The 17790-nt window shown below is 45.7% G+C and overlaps 1 protein-coding gene across 3 annotated transcripts in view; it reads right to left on the bottom strand.

Annotated features, from left to right (window-relative positions):
- The window catches only part of UTRN (utrophin), a 1167552-nt gene that overhangs the window by 1031758 nt on the left and 118004 nt on the right, over nt 1-17790 (bottom strand). For all 3 annotated transcript variants that reach the window (XM_063917938.1, XM_063917937.1, XM_063917939.1), the window contains one exon: nt 2976-3037. In XM_063917938.1, coding sequence (XP_063774008.1) covers nt 2976-3037 — 62 coding nt within the window. The remainder of the gene's footprint in view (nt 1-2975; nt 3038-17790) is intronic.

Below are 17790 nucleotides of genomic sequence, written 5' to 3'. Positions count from 1 at the left end.
ACCTGCTCTGCACATGCGCAGTGCGGCGGAGATTCACGGAAATATCGGTTTTCAGTAAATCTCTGAATCAGGCCCTGTATTTGTAATTCACAATGAAAAAAGCAGAATGAACAGAAGCTGGGACTAGAATGGACATTTCTTTCTGCATGGTTGTGGGTGTAAGTAGAACTGGGAATACTAATCGCCATATTTCACAGTTCTAAATAAAAAATGCAAAATATTGCAGCTAAATGCAGAAACTTTGGCTAATATTTATCAATGTAAATATGAGGCTAATATTTATCAATGTAAATAAGAAAATTGACAATCTCCCTTTTTTCCATTAAAATGTGCACAGTTTAATGTCGGAATCTACTCAGAAATATAAACATCAACAAATAAACAACTGAAGTGGGAAAAAAAAAACACAAAGCCATTTTCTTTAACAAAATGTCATCTATATCACTGGCCTCTCATAGTAGCCACCTGGAACCATCAAACACACTTGTGATATTCTTTCTACAATGAAAATCAAATATTGTTCTTCCCCCAAAAAATGTCCGCCACCATTTTTTCCTTTGAAGTGGCTGCGTGTGATATTACTCAGCCACAACAAAAGCTGAGCTGACCCGCCCCCGTTTGTAGCGTCCCGCCTCCGCAACGCTGCCACGCGAACGCCTCTGCCTTTCAATCAGGCAGAGGCTTTCGCAGACAATGCAATCCAATCGCATTGGTTGGGCGAACACGTGCAGGATGGGTCCTGCGCGTGCGCAGTGGTGCCTACTTGGGCACATTGCAATTGCAACGCGATAGCGATGCAACCTGCACAAGGTCCTTAACCTGTATGTATGTTGTGGGTCATTATCTTGCTGTAGGATGAACCCTTAATTTGGTGTAGAGCAGAAGGTACTGCAGTGTGATGCAAAATGATATAGTATCCCATATGATTCAGGGTGCCAGTCACTCGGGATCCAGCAAAAGCCCCAGATCATCATGCTTCCTCCTCCATGTTTGACAGTTGGTGTCACATGGGTTTATTTACTAAGCAGCTTTACAATTTTAAAGGGCAAGACTTTTAATTGCAAAACATTGAGTGTTTTACATTTTGGGAATAATTGAGGTGAGAAATACACTTAATAATAATAATAATAATAATAATAATAAATATTATGTTTGTTATATTATTGTTCTGGTCTGCATTTGATTTCTTTTGTTTCAAGTCTGTACTTTTCCCTCTTATTTGGGATTGCATATAATGGCCCAGATTTATCAAGCCTTGGAGAGTGAAAAATAGCACGGTCATAAAGACCAACCAATCAGCTCATAACTGTCATTTTTTTTAAACCCAGCCTGTAACATGGCAGTTAGGAGCTGGTTGGTTGGTAATTTATCACTCTCCAAGGCTTGATAAATGGGGGCCAATGTATGTTATTACATATGGCTTTGACTTCAAACTAGCACTGTAATCTGTTGGTTCTTTGCTTTGCCTTAAAATTTGTTAATCTCTACACCAGGGGCGTCCAAAAAATGTTCTTGGAGTGCTGTATTAACAAAATGACTTTGAACAGAGGGCCACAGTTTGCCTCCCACGCAATTAGGTAAGGGTTATTTGCTGTGAAACTCTTATTTTATGAAACTGTAAAACTAATACTAATATCTTAAAAATAAACATTTTAATGATTTTACTTACTGTAATATATGTCTCAGTCCTCAAATCTCCCTCGGTCAAGCCCTTTTATATAACATCTTTAGAGCCCCTTCAATCAGGCCACTTTATATGCCAGCATCTGGCATGCCCATTTCAAATGGTCAGTGCCTGGGAGCGTGGCTTGTTGGTCATCACAGATGGATGTGTTTTCATTGAGGGAATCGTCAGTTACGCTCTCCTGGCTCCTATGAGTCCTACTGCCCACACCGCAGACTGGAGGTGGAGCAGTAGGGAGGGCTGGCCCAGCAGAGACAGTGCCAGGCTGTGCTTAATAATATTTCCAGTATACATCTCCCCCAGCCAGACTCCAGATAGAGTTGTCTGGAGGAATCCCGGACAGAGGCCAGTCTGCAGCAGGATACGTGCTACATTTGGCCCATGGCCAGTTGCTGCCCCTGCGCCACAATAGTGCCATATACAGATACCAATGTTACTGTCTGTAATAATGGGCCTGATTCAGAGATGTACACATCACAGAAAAATGCAAAAGAAGCAGGAAGGTTCATAAGTAAATAAACGCCTCCTGCATGCTTGTGTGATATCATCAGATTACTTCTGTGAACATCGGCCATCCTGTACATTTCAGGTTCCTTGGGATGGCCTGGCTGTTCACACAGGTCCAAAGATGCAGACACTGGCCTAGCTACTCTCAGAAAATGGGTAAGATACGCCCCCTGTTTTCGGAAACACAGCCCAGCTCCGCCCACACCGTCCCCAAACTCTGGTCAATCAGGCTGCAGCTTACGGGCAATGCGTACAAGGACACAGGACCCATTCTGCAAATGCGCAGCCACAAGACCATCGTAGATGTACGTAAACCATCAGGTTCACACACATCTCCGAATAAGGCCCAATGTCCATATTACATGTCTAGTACCTTTGTGCGTACCTTTGCTATCTATAAAGCCTTCTTTATTTATGAAAATAACAAATTGTTGGAAAAAAAAAATCTAAATTGATTCCATGGTATAGGAAAATAAAATGTGAAAACTTTTTACGTTCACTGTAATCCAGCAAATGTGGTGGGCAGACAGGGAGACACAATTGATCTTCAGGTGAGATGTAGTTTCTCAGATGGAATAATGCAGCAGAAATGAACCATATATCTGCAATACTTACCTTACATGAACATCTGATAGTATTATAGATGTACATTGTGTACAATTAACAAACATGGCAGCTTTTCTGTCACACAATTTAGGAAAGAATCCACCTGGCTACCCCAATGAACAATCATTCTCGGGTAATCAGGTAAAATGTGAAAGGTTTGTATGGCATATTGTCTTACCTTCGAGAAACGAGCATTTATCCATTTGGTAAAAGTCTTCTTTTGTACGTCATTATGTTCATCTGACAAAAAATAAAAAGAAATAAGAATTAGCATTGTTTGCACAGCTGCGTCTCTGGAATCACGAAATAAAGGATGCTAGAATGAAAACACACATAACATGATAGATTAGTGGCTGTATCTGCAATTACTTTTTGGATATAACCTAGATGGTTGTCAATAGAGAAAGATACAGTAACAGCAGTAATTTTCTCAATACGTGTGTATAATATACTGCTGTTTGAAGGACCATAAGAAGGCATAAGGCCAAAGGTCCACAAGGATTCCTAATAAAAACTAAAGGAATGGCATTAAATCTTAACATTTATAAGTGAACAGGAGTTTATAGTGCCACTACATAAACATGGTGTCATTTGGAAAGAATACCTGTAGTGTTTTATCTGTTGGGTGTTATATATTTTTTGTTCTACACACACACACCTACAATAATATAATTAATAATAAACAAGGGTTCAGCACTCCAAAACAAAACACCAAGTTCAATACTCTGTGTACAATATTGTACAATGTGATAGAATCTTGCAACCCTATTTATGTACTGTACCACTATTATGTGTTTTTAGAATGTGGTGTAACATAAGAAAACTAATGGATTTTTTTAAACTTTAAGCATAATGCCTACTTTGAAAAATTCTCCATTGCAGTATAGGGCAAGTGGGTACGTGAGAGGGGTGTGATACCACAATTTTGGTCACTACTGCACCGTCTCCCGCTGTGGAATACCAAAATCAAGCATATATGTGCAGGGCCAAGATATCAGAATTTGCCACAAATCACATTCTTAGGACCCCAACACTCATTTCACTGGAAAAGCGGGTGAAATCTAGGAAGCGGATCGAGTCTCCAGGGAGTCTGAGATAACTCCCGAAATTTTAGTGCCTCCTCCCAGACATTCCAGTGCAGGCAAATATTCTTGCAAGCTTACCTACTTACAGCAGTATTCCCAGATGTATGCATTCTTAATTGTCTGCTGCTTCCTTTTAGCAGAGCTGAAACTGTTTTTCTCTGGAGACCTACTGTATAAACGTATTTAGCTCTCCACTTTAAAATTGTCACTGAAATGAGTGTGAGAGGACGAACAAGAGGTTGAAATGTCTGTGACTGCAGCTTTATATTGGTGTCTGTGGTCACATCACTCACCGCAGCTACCCAAAGACCTAGGGGTGTATTTACTAAGGTATCCGTTCAGATGGTCGACCATGTTATGGTCGACAGTCATTAGGTCGACCACTATTGGTCGACATTGACATGGTCGACATGGACACATGGTCGACACATGAAAATGGTCGACACATGAAAAGGTCGACATGAGTTTTTAAACTTTTTTTCTTTTGGGGAACTTTTCCATACTTTACGATCCACGTGGACTACGATTGGAGCGATAATCTGTGCCGAGCGAAGCGGTAGCGGAGCGAAGGCACCATGCCCGAAGCATGGCGAGCGAAGCGGTGCACTAATTGGGGTTCCCAGTCACTTTACGCAAAAAACGACACCAAAAAAAGTTTAAAAAAAATCATGTCGACCTTTTCACGTGTCGACCATTTTCATGTGTCGACCATGTGTCCATGTCAATGTCGACCAATAGTGGTCGACCTAATGACTGTCGACTATAACATGGTCGACCATTCATACCGGAACCATTTACTAAGCCTTGGATGGAGATAAAGTGGACTGTGATAAAGTACCAGCCAATCAGCTGATAGCTGTAAATTTTCAAACCCAGCCTGTAACATGGCAGTTAGGAGCTGATTGGCTGGTACTTTATCTTCGTCCACTTTACCTCCATCCCCCCTAGGCTTTTACAGACTACTCAAAGCTTTGATGAGGGGAATGCATAATAAGTCAATCATTCACCCTACCTAGAAGTGCAGCTTTAAAGAAACTACTTTTTTTTTTTTTTGGGGGGGGGGGGGGGGGAGGGTTGTGTGCAGTAAAGTAAATGTAAAACTAATGTTTATTTCCGTATTATGGGGGAAATGTATCAAGCCATTGAGAGAGGAGTGGAAAAGCTGGCCAAAGCAACCTATAAGTTTCTAACTATTATTTACCTAGCACAATCTTTGAAATTACACGACAGGCTGATGACTGTATAGATGTGTAACCACCTTAACACTACAGTGATTTCTTCTAAGTTGAAATGTGTTAATTTCTGCAAATGCTTTCATTTGGCTACTGGCAGCTCTGTTCTGCAGCATAGTAATTGAATAACCATATTACCAGTTGTCATTAGCTTAATAGTGACAAATATGTAATAAAATCTGTAAGAAATATTTAGCATAAGTCACTTTTGGGTTAAAAATGTAGAGATATACACCAACACATGGCACCACACATGGAAATGGAATTTCTGCACAGAACAAATAACTATTTGTGCTAATTAGGCATTTGTAATCCAGAGGGCAAAATTCCCTGAATTCCGTAAGAGCAGATCTCCCAGCAAGAACTAGAGTAAAGATTACTATGTAACACATTCTGAACAACACTGAACTTGGGGTAAGAGAAGCGATAAACTGCTATCCACTGTACTGTATAGTATTCTTATTAGTGATGTGCGGTCAGGGTAGGCGGGAGGGGCGGGGGGGGGGGGGAAGGGGGGCGGTCAGAGCTACACCTGTCATACTCCAGTATGCGCCAGAGTATAGAGTAAAAAAAATGATTAGAATAACACAAAAGAAGATATTTATAGATTATAAATATTATCTGTATCATTCAAATCATTTTTATAGTCAAAACTCACCAAATTTGCAGCGCTCTGCTGGAAATACATCGACTGTCAGGAAGACCAGAGGTGAGGCAGCTATGAGCTCAGCTTCCACTCTGTCATAGCCAGAAACGATAGATAGATAGATAGATAGATAGATAGATAGATAGATAGATAGATAGATAGATAGATAGAGTAAGTAAAACTCCTGCACCTTTGTATAATGTCCACACAAACTCTTGGGTTCATGTAAGTGTGTGAAGATCTGGCTCTAATACTAGCCAGTGCCTCCCCAGCCACTGACCTCACCGCATGTCACTGATTCTTACCATTTCCTAAATCAGTACATATTACACTGGAACATGCATACATAGGGTGGGATGTACCAACCTTCTCCGGAATATTGCGCCACATATTACATTGAAACTAATTGCATATATACTAACTTATGCAATTAGTATTGCAGGGGACAGATCTTCCGATAAGAGTTGCCCTTTGCAATCAGAGCCTGTGAATGGACTTCCGGGTTTCAGCCCCGGGAGTCTCTCTCATGAAGAATGGGAAAAGAAGCCCATAGGCTTCTGTAGGATAACGCCAGTAAAAGCTGGTGTTACCCTCTGCACCGAAGCCCCGTCGCCCAAGGCTTAGTACATATGGGAAATGCGTCCAAAGCCAGAAAACTAATTTTCCCGTTAGTACATCCTGTCCATACACTTTAACATCTTTCCGTTGTGGTTTTGACGCTGTCGGCATCCTGGCTGTCGGGATTGTGACAGTGTCTAGGTCGTCCCCAAAAGGTTGACATGGGAAAAAGGTCAACATGGTTAAAAATAAGATTTTACTCACCGGTAAATCTATTTCTCGTAGTCCGTAGTGGATGCTGGGGACTCCGTAAGGACCATGGGGAATAGACGGCTCCGCAGGAGACTGGGCACATCTAAAGAAAGCTTTAGGACTATCTGGTGTGCACTGGCTCCTCCCCCTATGACCCTCCTCCAAGCCTCAGTTAGGACACTGTGCCCGGAAGAGCTGACACAATAAGGAAGGATTTTGAATCCCGGGTAAGACTCATACCAGCCACACCAATCACACCATATAACTCGTGATAGGAACCCCGGTTAACAGTATGATAACAATGGAACCTCTGAATAGATGGTTCGCAATAACAACCCGATTTGTGTAACAATAACTATTTACAAGTATTGCAGACAATCCGCACTAGGGATGGGCGCCCAGCATCCACTACGGACTACGAGAAATAGATTTACCGGTGAGTAAAATCTTATTTTCTCTGACGTCCTAGTGGATGCTGGGGACTCCGTAAGGACCATGGGGATTATACCAAAGCTCCCAAACGGGCGGGAGAGTGCGGATGACTCTGCAGCACCGAATGAGAGAACTCAAGGTCCTTCTCAGCCAGGGTATCAAATTTGCAGAATTTTGCAACGTGTTTGCCCCTGACCAAGTAGCAGCTCGGCCAAGTTGTAAAGCCGAGACCCCTCGGGCAGCCGCCCAAGATGAGCCCCCTTCCATGTGGAATGGACTTTTACAGATTTAGGCTGCGGTAGTCCCACCGCAGAATGCGCAAGCTGAATAGTGCTACAAATCCAGCGCGCTATAGTCTGCATAGAAGCAGGAGCACCCAGCATGTTGGGTGCATCTAGGATAAACAGCGAGTCAGTTTTCCGGACTCCAGCCGTCCTGGAAATATAATTTTTCAGGGCCCTGACTACGTCCAGTAACTTGGAATCCTCCAGGTCCCTAGTAGCCGCAGGCACCACAATAGGTTGGTACAAGTGAAAACCTGATACCACCTTCGGGAGAAAGTGAGGACGAGTCCTCAACTCTGCCCTATCCATATGGAAAGTCAGGTAAGGGCTTTTTTATGACAAAGCCGCCAATTCTGACACATGCCTGGCCGAAGCCAGAGCCAACACATGACCACTTTTCATGTGAGATATTTCAAATCCACGGTTTTAAGTGGCTCAAACCAATGTGATTCCAGGAACTTCAAAACCACATTGAGATCCCAAGGTGCCACTGGGGCACAAAAAAGGGGCTGAATATGCAGCACTCCCTTACAACGTCTGCACTTCAGGCTGACATCCTTCCTGGCTTTGATCAGGATAAGAATGACTTCCTCCGGAATGCCTTTTTCACTCAGGATCCGGTGTTCAACCGCCATGCCGTCAATGCAGCCGCGGTAAGTCTTTGAACAGACAGGGCCCCTGCTGCAGCAGATCCTGTCTGAGTGGCAGAGGCCATGGGTCCTCTGAGATCAACTCCTGAAGTTCCAGGTACCAAGCCCTTCTTGGCCAATCCGGAACCATGAGTAAAGTTCTTACTCCTCTTTTCCTTATTATCCTCAGTACCTTGGGTATGAGAGGGAGAGGAGGGAACACATAAACCGACTGGTACACCCGCGGTGTCACTAGAGCGTCCACAGCGATCGCCTGAGGTTCCCTTGACCTGGCGCAATATCTTTTTTATTGAGGCAGGACGCCATCATGTCCACCTGTGGTCTTTCCCAACGGTTTACCAGCATTTGGAAGACTTCTGGATGAAGTCCCTATTCTCCCGGGTGGAGTCTGCTGCGGAAGTCTGCTTCCCAGTTGTCCACTCCCGGAATGAACACTGCTGCCAGTGCTACCACATGATTTTTCGCCCAACGGGGAATCCTTGTGGCTTCTACCATCGCCCTCCTGCTTCTTGTGCCGCCCTGCCTGTTTACATGGGCGAGCGCCGTGATGTTGTCTGATTGGATCAGTACGGCTGGTGAAGCAGGGGCCTTGTTTTGCTTAGGGCCTTGTAAATGGCTCTTATCTCCAGAAAATTTATGTTAAGTGAAAACTCCTGTTTTGGACCATAGTCCTTGGGATTTTATTCCCTGTGTGACTGCACCCCAGCCCCGAAGGCTGGCATCCGTGGTCCCCAGGACCCAGTCCTGTATTCCGAATCTGCGGCCCTCTAGTAGATCTAGTAGATGAACCCTCTGCAGCCACCACCGCAGCGACACCCTGGTTCTTGCCGACCGGGTTATCCGCTGCTGTATCTGGAGATGGGACCCGGACCATTTGTCCAACAGGTCCCACTGGAAAATCCTTGCGTGGAACTTTCCGAATGGAATTGCTTCGTACGAAGCTACCATTTTTCCCAGGACTCGTGTGCATTGATGTACCGACACCTGTCCCGGTCTTAGGAGGTTTCTGACTAGAGATGACAACTCCTCGGCTTTTTCCATTGGAAGAAACACTTTTTTCTGGTCTGTTTCCAGAATCATTCCCAGGAACAGAAGACGTGTCGTCGGGACCAGCTGTGACTTTGGAATTGAGAATCCAGTTCTGCTGTTGCAGCACTTCCCGAGAAAGTGCTACCCCCTTACCAACTGTTCCTTGGACCTCGCCTTTATCAGGAGATCGTCCAAGTACGGGATATTTAAAACTCCCTTCTTGCGAAGGAGTATCATCATTTCGGTCATTACCCATGGTAAAGACCCTCGGTGCCGTGGATAATCCAAACGGCAGCGTCTGGAACTGATAGTGACAGTCCGGTACCACAATCTTGAGGTACTCCTGGTGAGGAGGGTAAATGGGGACATGCAGGTAAGTATCCTTGATGTCCAGAGAGACCCTGTAATCCCCCTCGTCCAGGATCGCAATAATCGCCCTGAGCGATTCCATCTTGAACTTGAATCTTTTGTTATATGTGTTCAAGGATTTTAAATTTAAGATGGGTCTCACCGAACCGTCCGGTTTCGGTACCACAAACATTGTGGAAAAGTAACCCTTTTCCTGTTGAAGGAGGGGTACCTTGATAATCACTTGCTGTGAATACAGTTTTTTGGATAGCCACCAACACTGCCTCCCAAGCAGAGGGAGTTACCGGTAAGGCAGATTTTAGGAAACGGCGGGGGGGAGACGTCTCGAATTCCAGCCTGTACCTCTGAGATACTATTTGAAGAACCCAGGGATCCACCTGTGAGAGAGCCCACTGTGCGCTGAAATTTCTGAGACGGGCCCCCACCGTACCCGGGTCCGCCTGAGCAGCCCCAGCGTCATGCTGTGGACTTACCGGACGCAGGGGAGGACTTCTGCTCCCGGGAACTAGCTGTGTGCTGCAGCTTTTTCCCTCTACCTTTTCCTCTTGGCAGAAAAGATGAGCATCTAGCCCTCTACTTTTCTGGGGCCGTAGGGACTGTACCTGATAATACAGTGCTTACTTTTGCTGTGGGGTAGCTTGTGGCAAAAGTTTTGATTTCCCAACCGTAGCTGTGGAAACGAGGTCTGAAAGACCATCCCCAAACAGTTCCACCCCCTTCTAGGGCAAACTTCCATGTGCCGTTTTGAATCGGCATCGCCCGACCATTGCCGAGTCCATAACCCCCGTCTGGCGGCAATGGTTTTACATAGCGCTTATTAGTGATGCCAGTCGGCAAATATCCCTCTGTGCATCACGCATGTATAAGACAGCGTCTTTTATATGCTCTATTTTCAGCAAAATATTGTCCCTATCTATAGTATAAATATTATCCGACAGGGAATCTGACCACGCAGCTGCCGCACTGCACATCCATGCCGAGGCAATAGCAGGTCTCAATATAATGCCCGTGTGTGTGTATATAGCTTTAAGGGTAGTTTTCTGCTTTCTATCAGCAGGTCTTTCAGGGCGGCCGTATCCGTGACGGTAGTGCCACCTTTTTTAATAAGCGTGTAACCGCTTTATCTACCCTAGGGGTTATTTCCCAACGTGACCTATCCTCTGGCGGAAAAGGGTACGAAGCTTAGAAATTATCAATTTCTTATCGGGGGAAGTCCACGCTTCCTCACACACCTCATATCAATTCCTCAGATGCAGGAAAACTACTGGTAGAGGGAATGCTCTGACAGAGGACAGGACCCCACAAAGCCCTTTGGGGAGACAGAGGGAGAGTATGCCAGCACACACCAGAGCGCTATATATCACAGGGATATCACCTATAGAGAGTGTTTTCCCTTATAGCTGCATAATATATATATATATACTGCGCCTAATTTGTGCCCCCCCTCTATTTTTAACCCTTTTCTGTAGTGCAGGACTGCAGGGGAGAGCCAGGAAGCGATCCCTCCAGCAGAGCTGTGAGGGAAAATGGCGCCAGTGTGCTGAGGGAGATGGCTCCGCCCCTTTTTCGTCGGGCTTTCTCCCGCTATTGTAAAAGTTCTGGCAGGGGTTAATAAACACCTATATAGCCCCTGGGGCTATATATGGTGTCAGTTCGCCAGCCAAGGTGTTAATATTGCTGCTCAGGGCGCCCCCCCAGCGCCCTGCACCCATCAGTGACCGCAGTGTGTGGTGTGCATGAGGAGCAATGGCGCACAGCTGCAGTGCTGTGCGCTACCTTGGAGAAGACAGAAGTCTTCAGCCGCCGATTTTCCGGACCACCTTCTTGCTTCTGGCTCTGTAAGGGGGACGGCGGCGCGGCTCCGGGAACGGACGACGAGGTCGGGTCCTGTGTTCGATCCCTCTGGAGCTAATGGTGTCCAGTAGCCTAAGAAGCCCAAGCTACCACCACTTAGGTAGGTTCGCTTCTTCTCCCCTTAGTCCCTCGGTGCAGTGAGCCTGTTGCCAGCAGGTCTCACTGAAAATAAAAAACCTAACATATACTGTCTTCCTAGGAGCTCAGGAGGAGAGCCCCTAGTGTGCATCCAGCTCAGCCGGGCACAGAAATCTAACTGGGGCTTGGAGGAGGGTCATAGGGGGAGGAGCCAGTGCACACCAGGTAGTCCTAAATCTTTCTTAGATGTGCCCAGTCTCCTGCGGAGCCGTCTTTTCCCCATGGTCCATACGGAGTCCCCAGCATCCACTAGGACGTCAGAGAAAGATCAACACGGAAAAGGTTGACGTGAGTTGTTTTCTTTGTAAAATGAGTGGGAACCCCAATTAGTGCACCGCGTCCTCTTGCATGGCAAGCGAAGGAAAGGTACCTCGCTCCGCTACCGCTGTGCTCGACACAGGTTACTATTTCCATTTGTAGTCCACATGGATGGTATGAAAAAGTTGAAAATAAAATAAAAATTATTAAAAGACCTCATGTCGACCTTTTGTCCATGTCAACCTAATGCATATCGACCAATAGTGGTCAACCTTATTGACTGTCGACGTGTCATCCTGATACCTTCCAGTCTAATACTTCAGCATTAAAAGCAAGCAAACAAATACAGCACAGCCTTGTGAGAAAAAAATGTAACCACGCAGCAGAGAGGTACAATATGCCTTATAATATGTCATTTGTCCTTAACAATACTGAATTTATGACATCAGAGCTCACCAATTAAAAATTATGGCATCAGAACTCACAGTTTACATAGTTTACAGGAGTTTATACATATATTAGTACCACTTGTGTATTCTAACAATATAAAAGATATGTTATACCAGATCTGTGCCATCCATGTTTAATACCAAATATATATTATGGTAAAAACCTCTCTTATTAATATTAAATAGAATGCAGTTATTTTTTTGTTTTTTTTAACTCTACGACAATAGTTAGCAACAGTTAAAAGGGATTGGCTCAGGTTCCCTGCAACAGCTGCAGAACCAATAACTTCAGTTTAGAGGGCTCGCAAACACTTAAACCAGTAACACCCTCTTTCAGAAAAATTCCCCACACATACTATAGTAATTATTTAATGTTCTTACTATTATGAAATATAGGTCTGTAGTTAAATTGTCTCTGGCTAGAAGGAGACTGTGACTTCTTAATTACTTCACATTTTCTTATTTATTTTCTTTTAGGATTACAGTTGTTTCATAACTTACATTATCAAAATCTGTTTTGTGTGTCTTTTTTTCCATTTACAGTATAAACAGAACATTAAATCAATCACTGAGCAACTTATAAATACAGCTGCGTATTGAGGGGGTGGCTGACAATAATTGTCTTGCAGACAGATTGAAAACAGTTGGCTTCTCTGTTGTGGAAAAGTGTAGAATGACAAATACATTGGATAATTCCATCTTTGTAGGCCAGAGGTCCCCAAACGCGGGGTCCTCAAGGCACCTTAAAGCTAAGTATATACTATACAACTATTAGGGCGATTTGCCAATAATTGTAACATCGACCTGATTGTCATATAGTGTGTATGAACAATCGTCTCAACGATAAATCGAGAAAATATGGCCCATAAACACGAACGACTGATTTTCCGATCTGTCATTCCAAAGCAAGACTCTCGGACACAATCTCCCGGTATTGAGCAGTGTATGTGCATTCTCAATAATCTGCCTATATTTCCTGTTTTCCAGTCAGTACGTCATCCTCCTTGTGGGCGGACATATGCAAATACAGTGTGATGTGGCAAAAAATCAGCAACTCAAAAAAAAAATAAGAATTTACTCACCGGTAATTCTATTTCTCGTAGTCCGTAGTGGATGCTGGGAACTCCGTAAGGACCATGGGGAATAGCGGGCTCCGAAGGAGGCTGGGCACTCTAGAAAGATTTCAGACTACCTGGTGTGCACTGGCTCCTCCCACTATGACCCTCCTCCAAGCCTCAGTTAGGATACTGTGCCCGGACGAGCGTACACAATAAGGAAGGATTTTGAATCCCGGGTAAGACTCATACCAGCCACACCAATCACACCGTACAACTCGTGATATGAAACCCAGTTAACAGTATGAAACAACTGAGCCTCTCAACAGATGGCTCAACAATAACCCGATTTAGTTTACAATAACTATGTACAAGTATTGCAGATAAACCGCACTTGGGATGGGCGCCCAGCATCCACTACGGACTACGAGAAATAGAATTACCGGTGAGTAAATTCTTATTTTCTCTGACGTCCTAGTGGATGCTGGGAACTCCGTAAGGACCATGGGGATTATACCAAAGCTCCCAAACGGGCGGGAGAGTGCGGATGACTCTGCAGCACCGAATGAGAGAACTCCAGGTCCTCCTCAGCCAGGGTATCAAATTTATAGAATTTTGCAAACGTGTTTGCCCCTGACCAAGTAGCAGCTCGGCAAAGCTGTAAAGCCGAGACCCCTCGGGCAGCCGCCCAAGATGAGCCCACCTTCCTTGTGGAATGGGCATTGACAGATTTTGGCTGTGGCAGGCCTGCCACAGAATGTGCAAGTTGAATTGTACTACAAATCCAACGAGCAATAGTCTGCTTAGAAGCAGGAGCACCCAGCTTGTTGGGTGCATATAGGATAAACAGCGAGTCAGATTTTCTGACTCCAGCCGTCCTGGAAACACATATTTTCAGGGCCCTGACCACGTCTAACAACTTGGAGTCCTCCAAGTCCCTAGTGGCCGCAGGCAACACAATAGGCTGGTTCAAATGAAACGCTGACACCACCTTAGGGAGAAACTGGGGACGAGTCCTCAATTCTGCCCTATCCATATGGAAAATCAGATAAGGGCTTTTATAAGACAAAGCCGCCAATTCTGATACTCGCCTGGCAGAAGCCAAGGCCAATAACATGACCACCTTCCACGTGAGATATTTCAGATCCACGGTTTTTAGTGGTTCAAACCAATGTGATTTTTAGAAACTCAACACCACGTTGAGATCCCAAGGTGCCACAGGAGGCACATATGGGGGCTGAATATGCAGCACTCCCTTTACAAATGTCTGAACTTCAGGTACTGAAGCTAGTTCTTTCTGAAAGAAAATCGATAGAGCCGAGATCTGTACCTTAATGGAACCCAGTTTTAGGCCCATATTCACTCCTGCTTGCAGGAAATGCAGAAATCGACCTAGTTGAAATTCCTCAGTTGGGGCCTTTTCGGCCTCACACCATGCAACATATTTCCGCCATATGCGGTGATAATGATTTGCTGTAACCTCTTTCCTGGCTTTAATAAGCGTAGGAATGACTTCCTCCGGAATGCCCTTTTCTTTCAGGATCCGGCGTTCAACCGCCATGCCTTCAAACGCAGCCGCGGTAAGTCTTGGAACAGACAGGGCCCCTGCTGTAGCAGGTCTTGTCTTAGCGGCAGAGGCCACGGGTCCTCTGAGATCATCTCTTGAAGTTCCGGGTACCATGTTCTTCTTGGCCAATCCGGAACCACGAGAATTGTGTTTACTCCTCGCTTTCTTATTATTCTCAATACCTTTGGTATGAGAGGTAGCGGAGGGAACACATAAACTGACTGGTACACCCACGGTGTCACCAGAGCGTGCACAGCTATCGCTTGAGGGTCTCTTGACCTGGCGCAATACCTCTCTAGTTTTTTGTTTAGGCGGGACGCCATCATGTCCACCTGTGGACGACCCCACTGATGTACAATCATTTGGAAGACTTCTGGATGAAGTCCCCACTCTCCCGGGTGGAGGTCGTGTCTGCTGAGGAAGTCTGCTTCCCAGTTGTCCACTCCCGGAATGAACACTGCTGACAGTGCTAGTACATGATTTTCCGCCCATCGTAGAATTCTTGTGGCTTCTGTCATTGCCATCCTGCTTCTTGTGCCGCCCTGTCGATTCACATGGGCGACTGCCGTGATGTTGTCTGACTGGATCAGCACCGGCTGGTGTAGGAGCAGGGATTTTGCTTGACTTAGGGCATTGTAGATGGCCCTTAGTTCCAGAATATTTATGTGAAGGGAAGTCTCCTGACTTGTCCATAGTCCTTGGAAGTTTCTTCCCTTTGTGACTGCCCCCCAGCCTCGCAGGCTGGCATCCGTAGTCACCAGGACCCAGTCCTGAATGCCGAATCTGCGACCCTCCAGAAGATGAGCACTCTGCAGCCACCACAGAAGAGACACCCTGGTTCTTGCAGACAGGGTTATCAAGCGATGCATCTGAAGATGCGATCCGGACCACTTGTCCAACAGGTCCCACTGAAAGATTCTGGCATGGAACCTGCCGAATGGAATTGCTTCGTAAGAAGCTACCATCTTTCCCAAGACCCGCGTGCAGTGATGCACCGATACCTGTTTTGGTTTCAGGAGGTCTCTGACTAGAGAAGACAATTCCCTGGCTTTCTCCTCCGGGAGAAACACTTTTTTCTGGACTGTGTCCAGAATCATCCCCAGGAACAGTAGACGTGTCGTCGGGACCAGCTGTGACTTTGGGATATTCAGAATCCAGCCGTGCTGGTTCAGCACTTCCTGAGATAGTGCTACTCCCACCAACAACTGTTCTTTGGACCGTGCCTTTATTAGGAGATCGTCCAAGTACGGGATAATTAAAACTCCCTTTCTTCGAAGGAGTATCATCATTTCCGCCATAACCTTGGTAAATACCCTTGGTGCCGTGGAGAGTCCAAACGGCAGCGTCTGGAATTGGTAATGGCAATCCTGTACCACAAATCTGAGGTACTCCTGGTGAGGATGGTAAATGGGGACATGCAGGTAAGCATCCTTGATGTCCAGGGAAACCATGTAATCCCCCTCGTCCAGGCTTGCAATAACCGCCCTGAGCGATTCCATCTTGAACTTGAATTTTTTTATGTACATGTTCAAGGATTTCAAATTTAAAATGGGTCTCACCGAACCGTCCGGCTTCGGTACCACAAATAGTGTGGAATAGTAACCCCGGCCTTGTTGAAGTAGGGGTACCTTGATTATCACCTGTTGGGAATACAGCTTGTGAATTGCCGCTAGCACCGCCTCCCTGTCTGAGGGAGCAATCGGCAAGGCAGATTTTAGGAACCGGTGGGGTGGAGCCGCCTCGAATTCCAGCATGTATCCCTGAGATACTACTTGAAGGATCCAGGGATCCACCTGTGAGCGAGCCCACTGATCGCTGAAATTTCTGAGGCGGGCCCCCACCGTACCTGGCTCCACCTGTGGAGCCCCACCGTCATGCGGCGGACTTGGAAGAGGAAGCGGGGGAGGACTTTTGTTCCTGGGAACCTGCTGTCTGTTGCAGCCTTTTTCCCCTACCTCTGCCTCTAGACAGAAAAGACCCTCCTTTTCCACGCTTGCTTTTCTGGGTCCGAAAGGACTGAACCTGATAAAATGGCGCCTTCTTAGGCTGTGAGGGAACATGGGGTAAAAATGCTGACTTCCCAGACGTTGCTGTGGAAACTAGGTCGGAGAGACCATCCCCAAATAATTCCTCCCCTATATAAGGCCAAACTTCCATGTGCCTCTTGGAATCTGCATCTCCTGTCCACTGACGAGTCCATAAGCATCTCCTAGCAGAGATAGACAATGCACTTACTTTAGATGCCAGCCGGCAAATTTCCCTCTGTGCATCTCTCATATATAAGACTGAATCTTTTATATGGTCAATCGTTAGCAGAATAGTGTCTCTGTCTAGTGTGTCAATATTTTCTGACAGTTTTTCTGACCATGCAGCGGCAGCACTGCACATCCAAGCTGACGCAATAGCTGGTCTAAGTATAATGCCTGAGTGTGTGTATACAGACTTCAGGATTGCCTCCTGCTTTCTATCAGCAGGCTCCTTAAGGGCGGCCGTATCCTGAGAGGGTAGTGCCACCCTTTTTTGACAAACGTATGAGCGCTTTATCCACCCTAGGTGGTGTTTCCCAACGTGACCTATCCTCTGGCGGGAAAGGGAACGCCATTAGTACCTTCTTAGGAATTACAAATTTTTTATCAGGGAAAAGCCACGCTTCTTCACACACTTCATTTAGTTCATCTGATGGGGGAAAAACTACGGGTAGTTTTTTCTCCCCAAACATAATACCCTTTTTTGTGGTACCTGGATGTAAATCAGAAATGTTTAACACCTCTTTCATTGCCTCAATCATGCAGTGAATGGCCCTGACAGGCATTAGGTTTGGCTCATCGTCGTCGACACTGTTATCAGTATCCGTGTCGACATCCGGGTCTGCAAACTGAGGTAGCGGGCGTTTTAGAGCCCCTGACGACCCCTGAGGCACCTGGACAGGCACGAGCTGAGATCCCGGCTGTCCCACATTTGGCATGTCGTCAAATTTCTTATGTAAAGAATCTATACGTGCACTCATTTCTTTCCATAAGTTCATCCACTCGGGTGTCTGCCCCGCAGGGGGTGACGTCCCTTCAAAATGCATCTGCTCCGCCTCCACCTCATTATCCTCATCAAACATGTCGACACAGCCGTACCGACACACCC

This window comes from Pseudophryne corroboree, chromosome 4, assembly GCF_028390025.1.
Source record: "Pseudophryne corroboree isolate aPseCor3 chromosome 4, aPseCor3.hap2, whole genome shotgun sequence".
NCBI lineage: Eukaryota > Metazoa > Chordata > Amphibia > Anura > Myobatrachidae > Pseudophryne > Pseudophryne corroboree.
The sequence above is the reverse complement of the archived record's forward strand: the minus strand, read 5'-3'. Positions and strand labels throughout refer to the sequence as shown.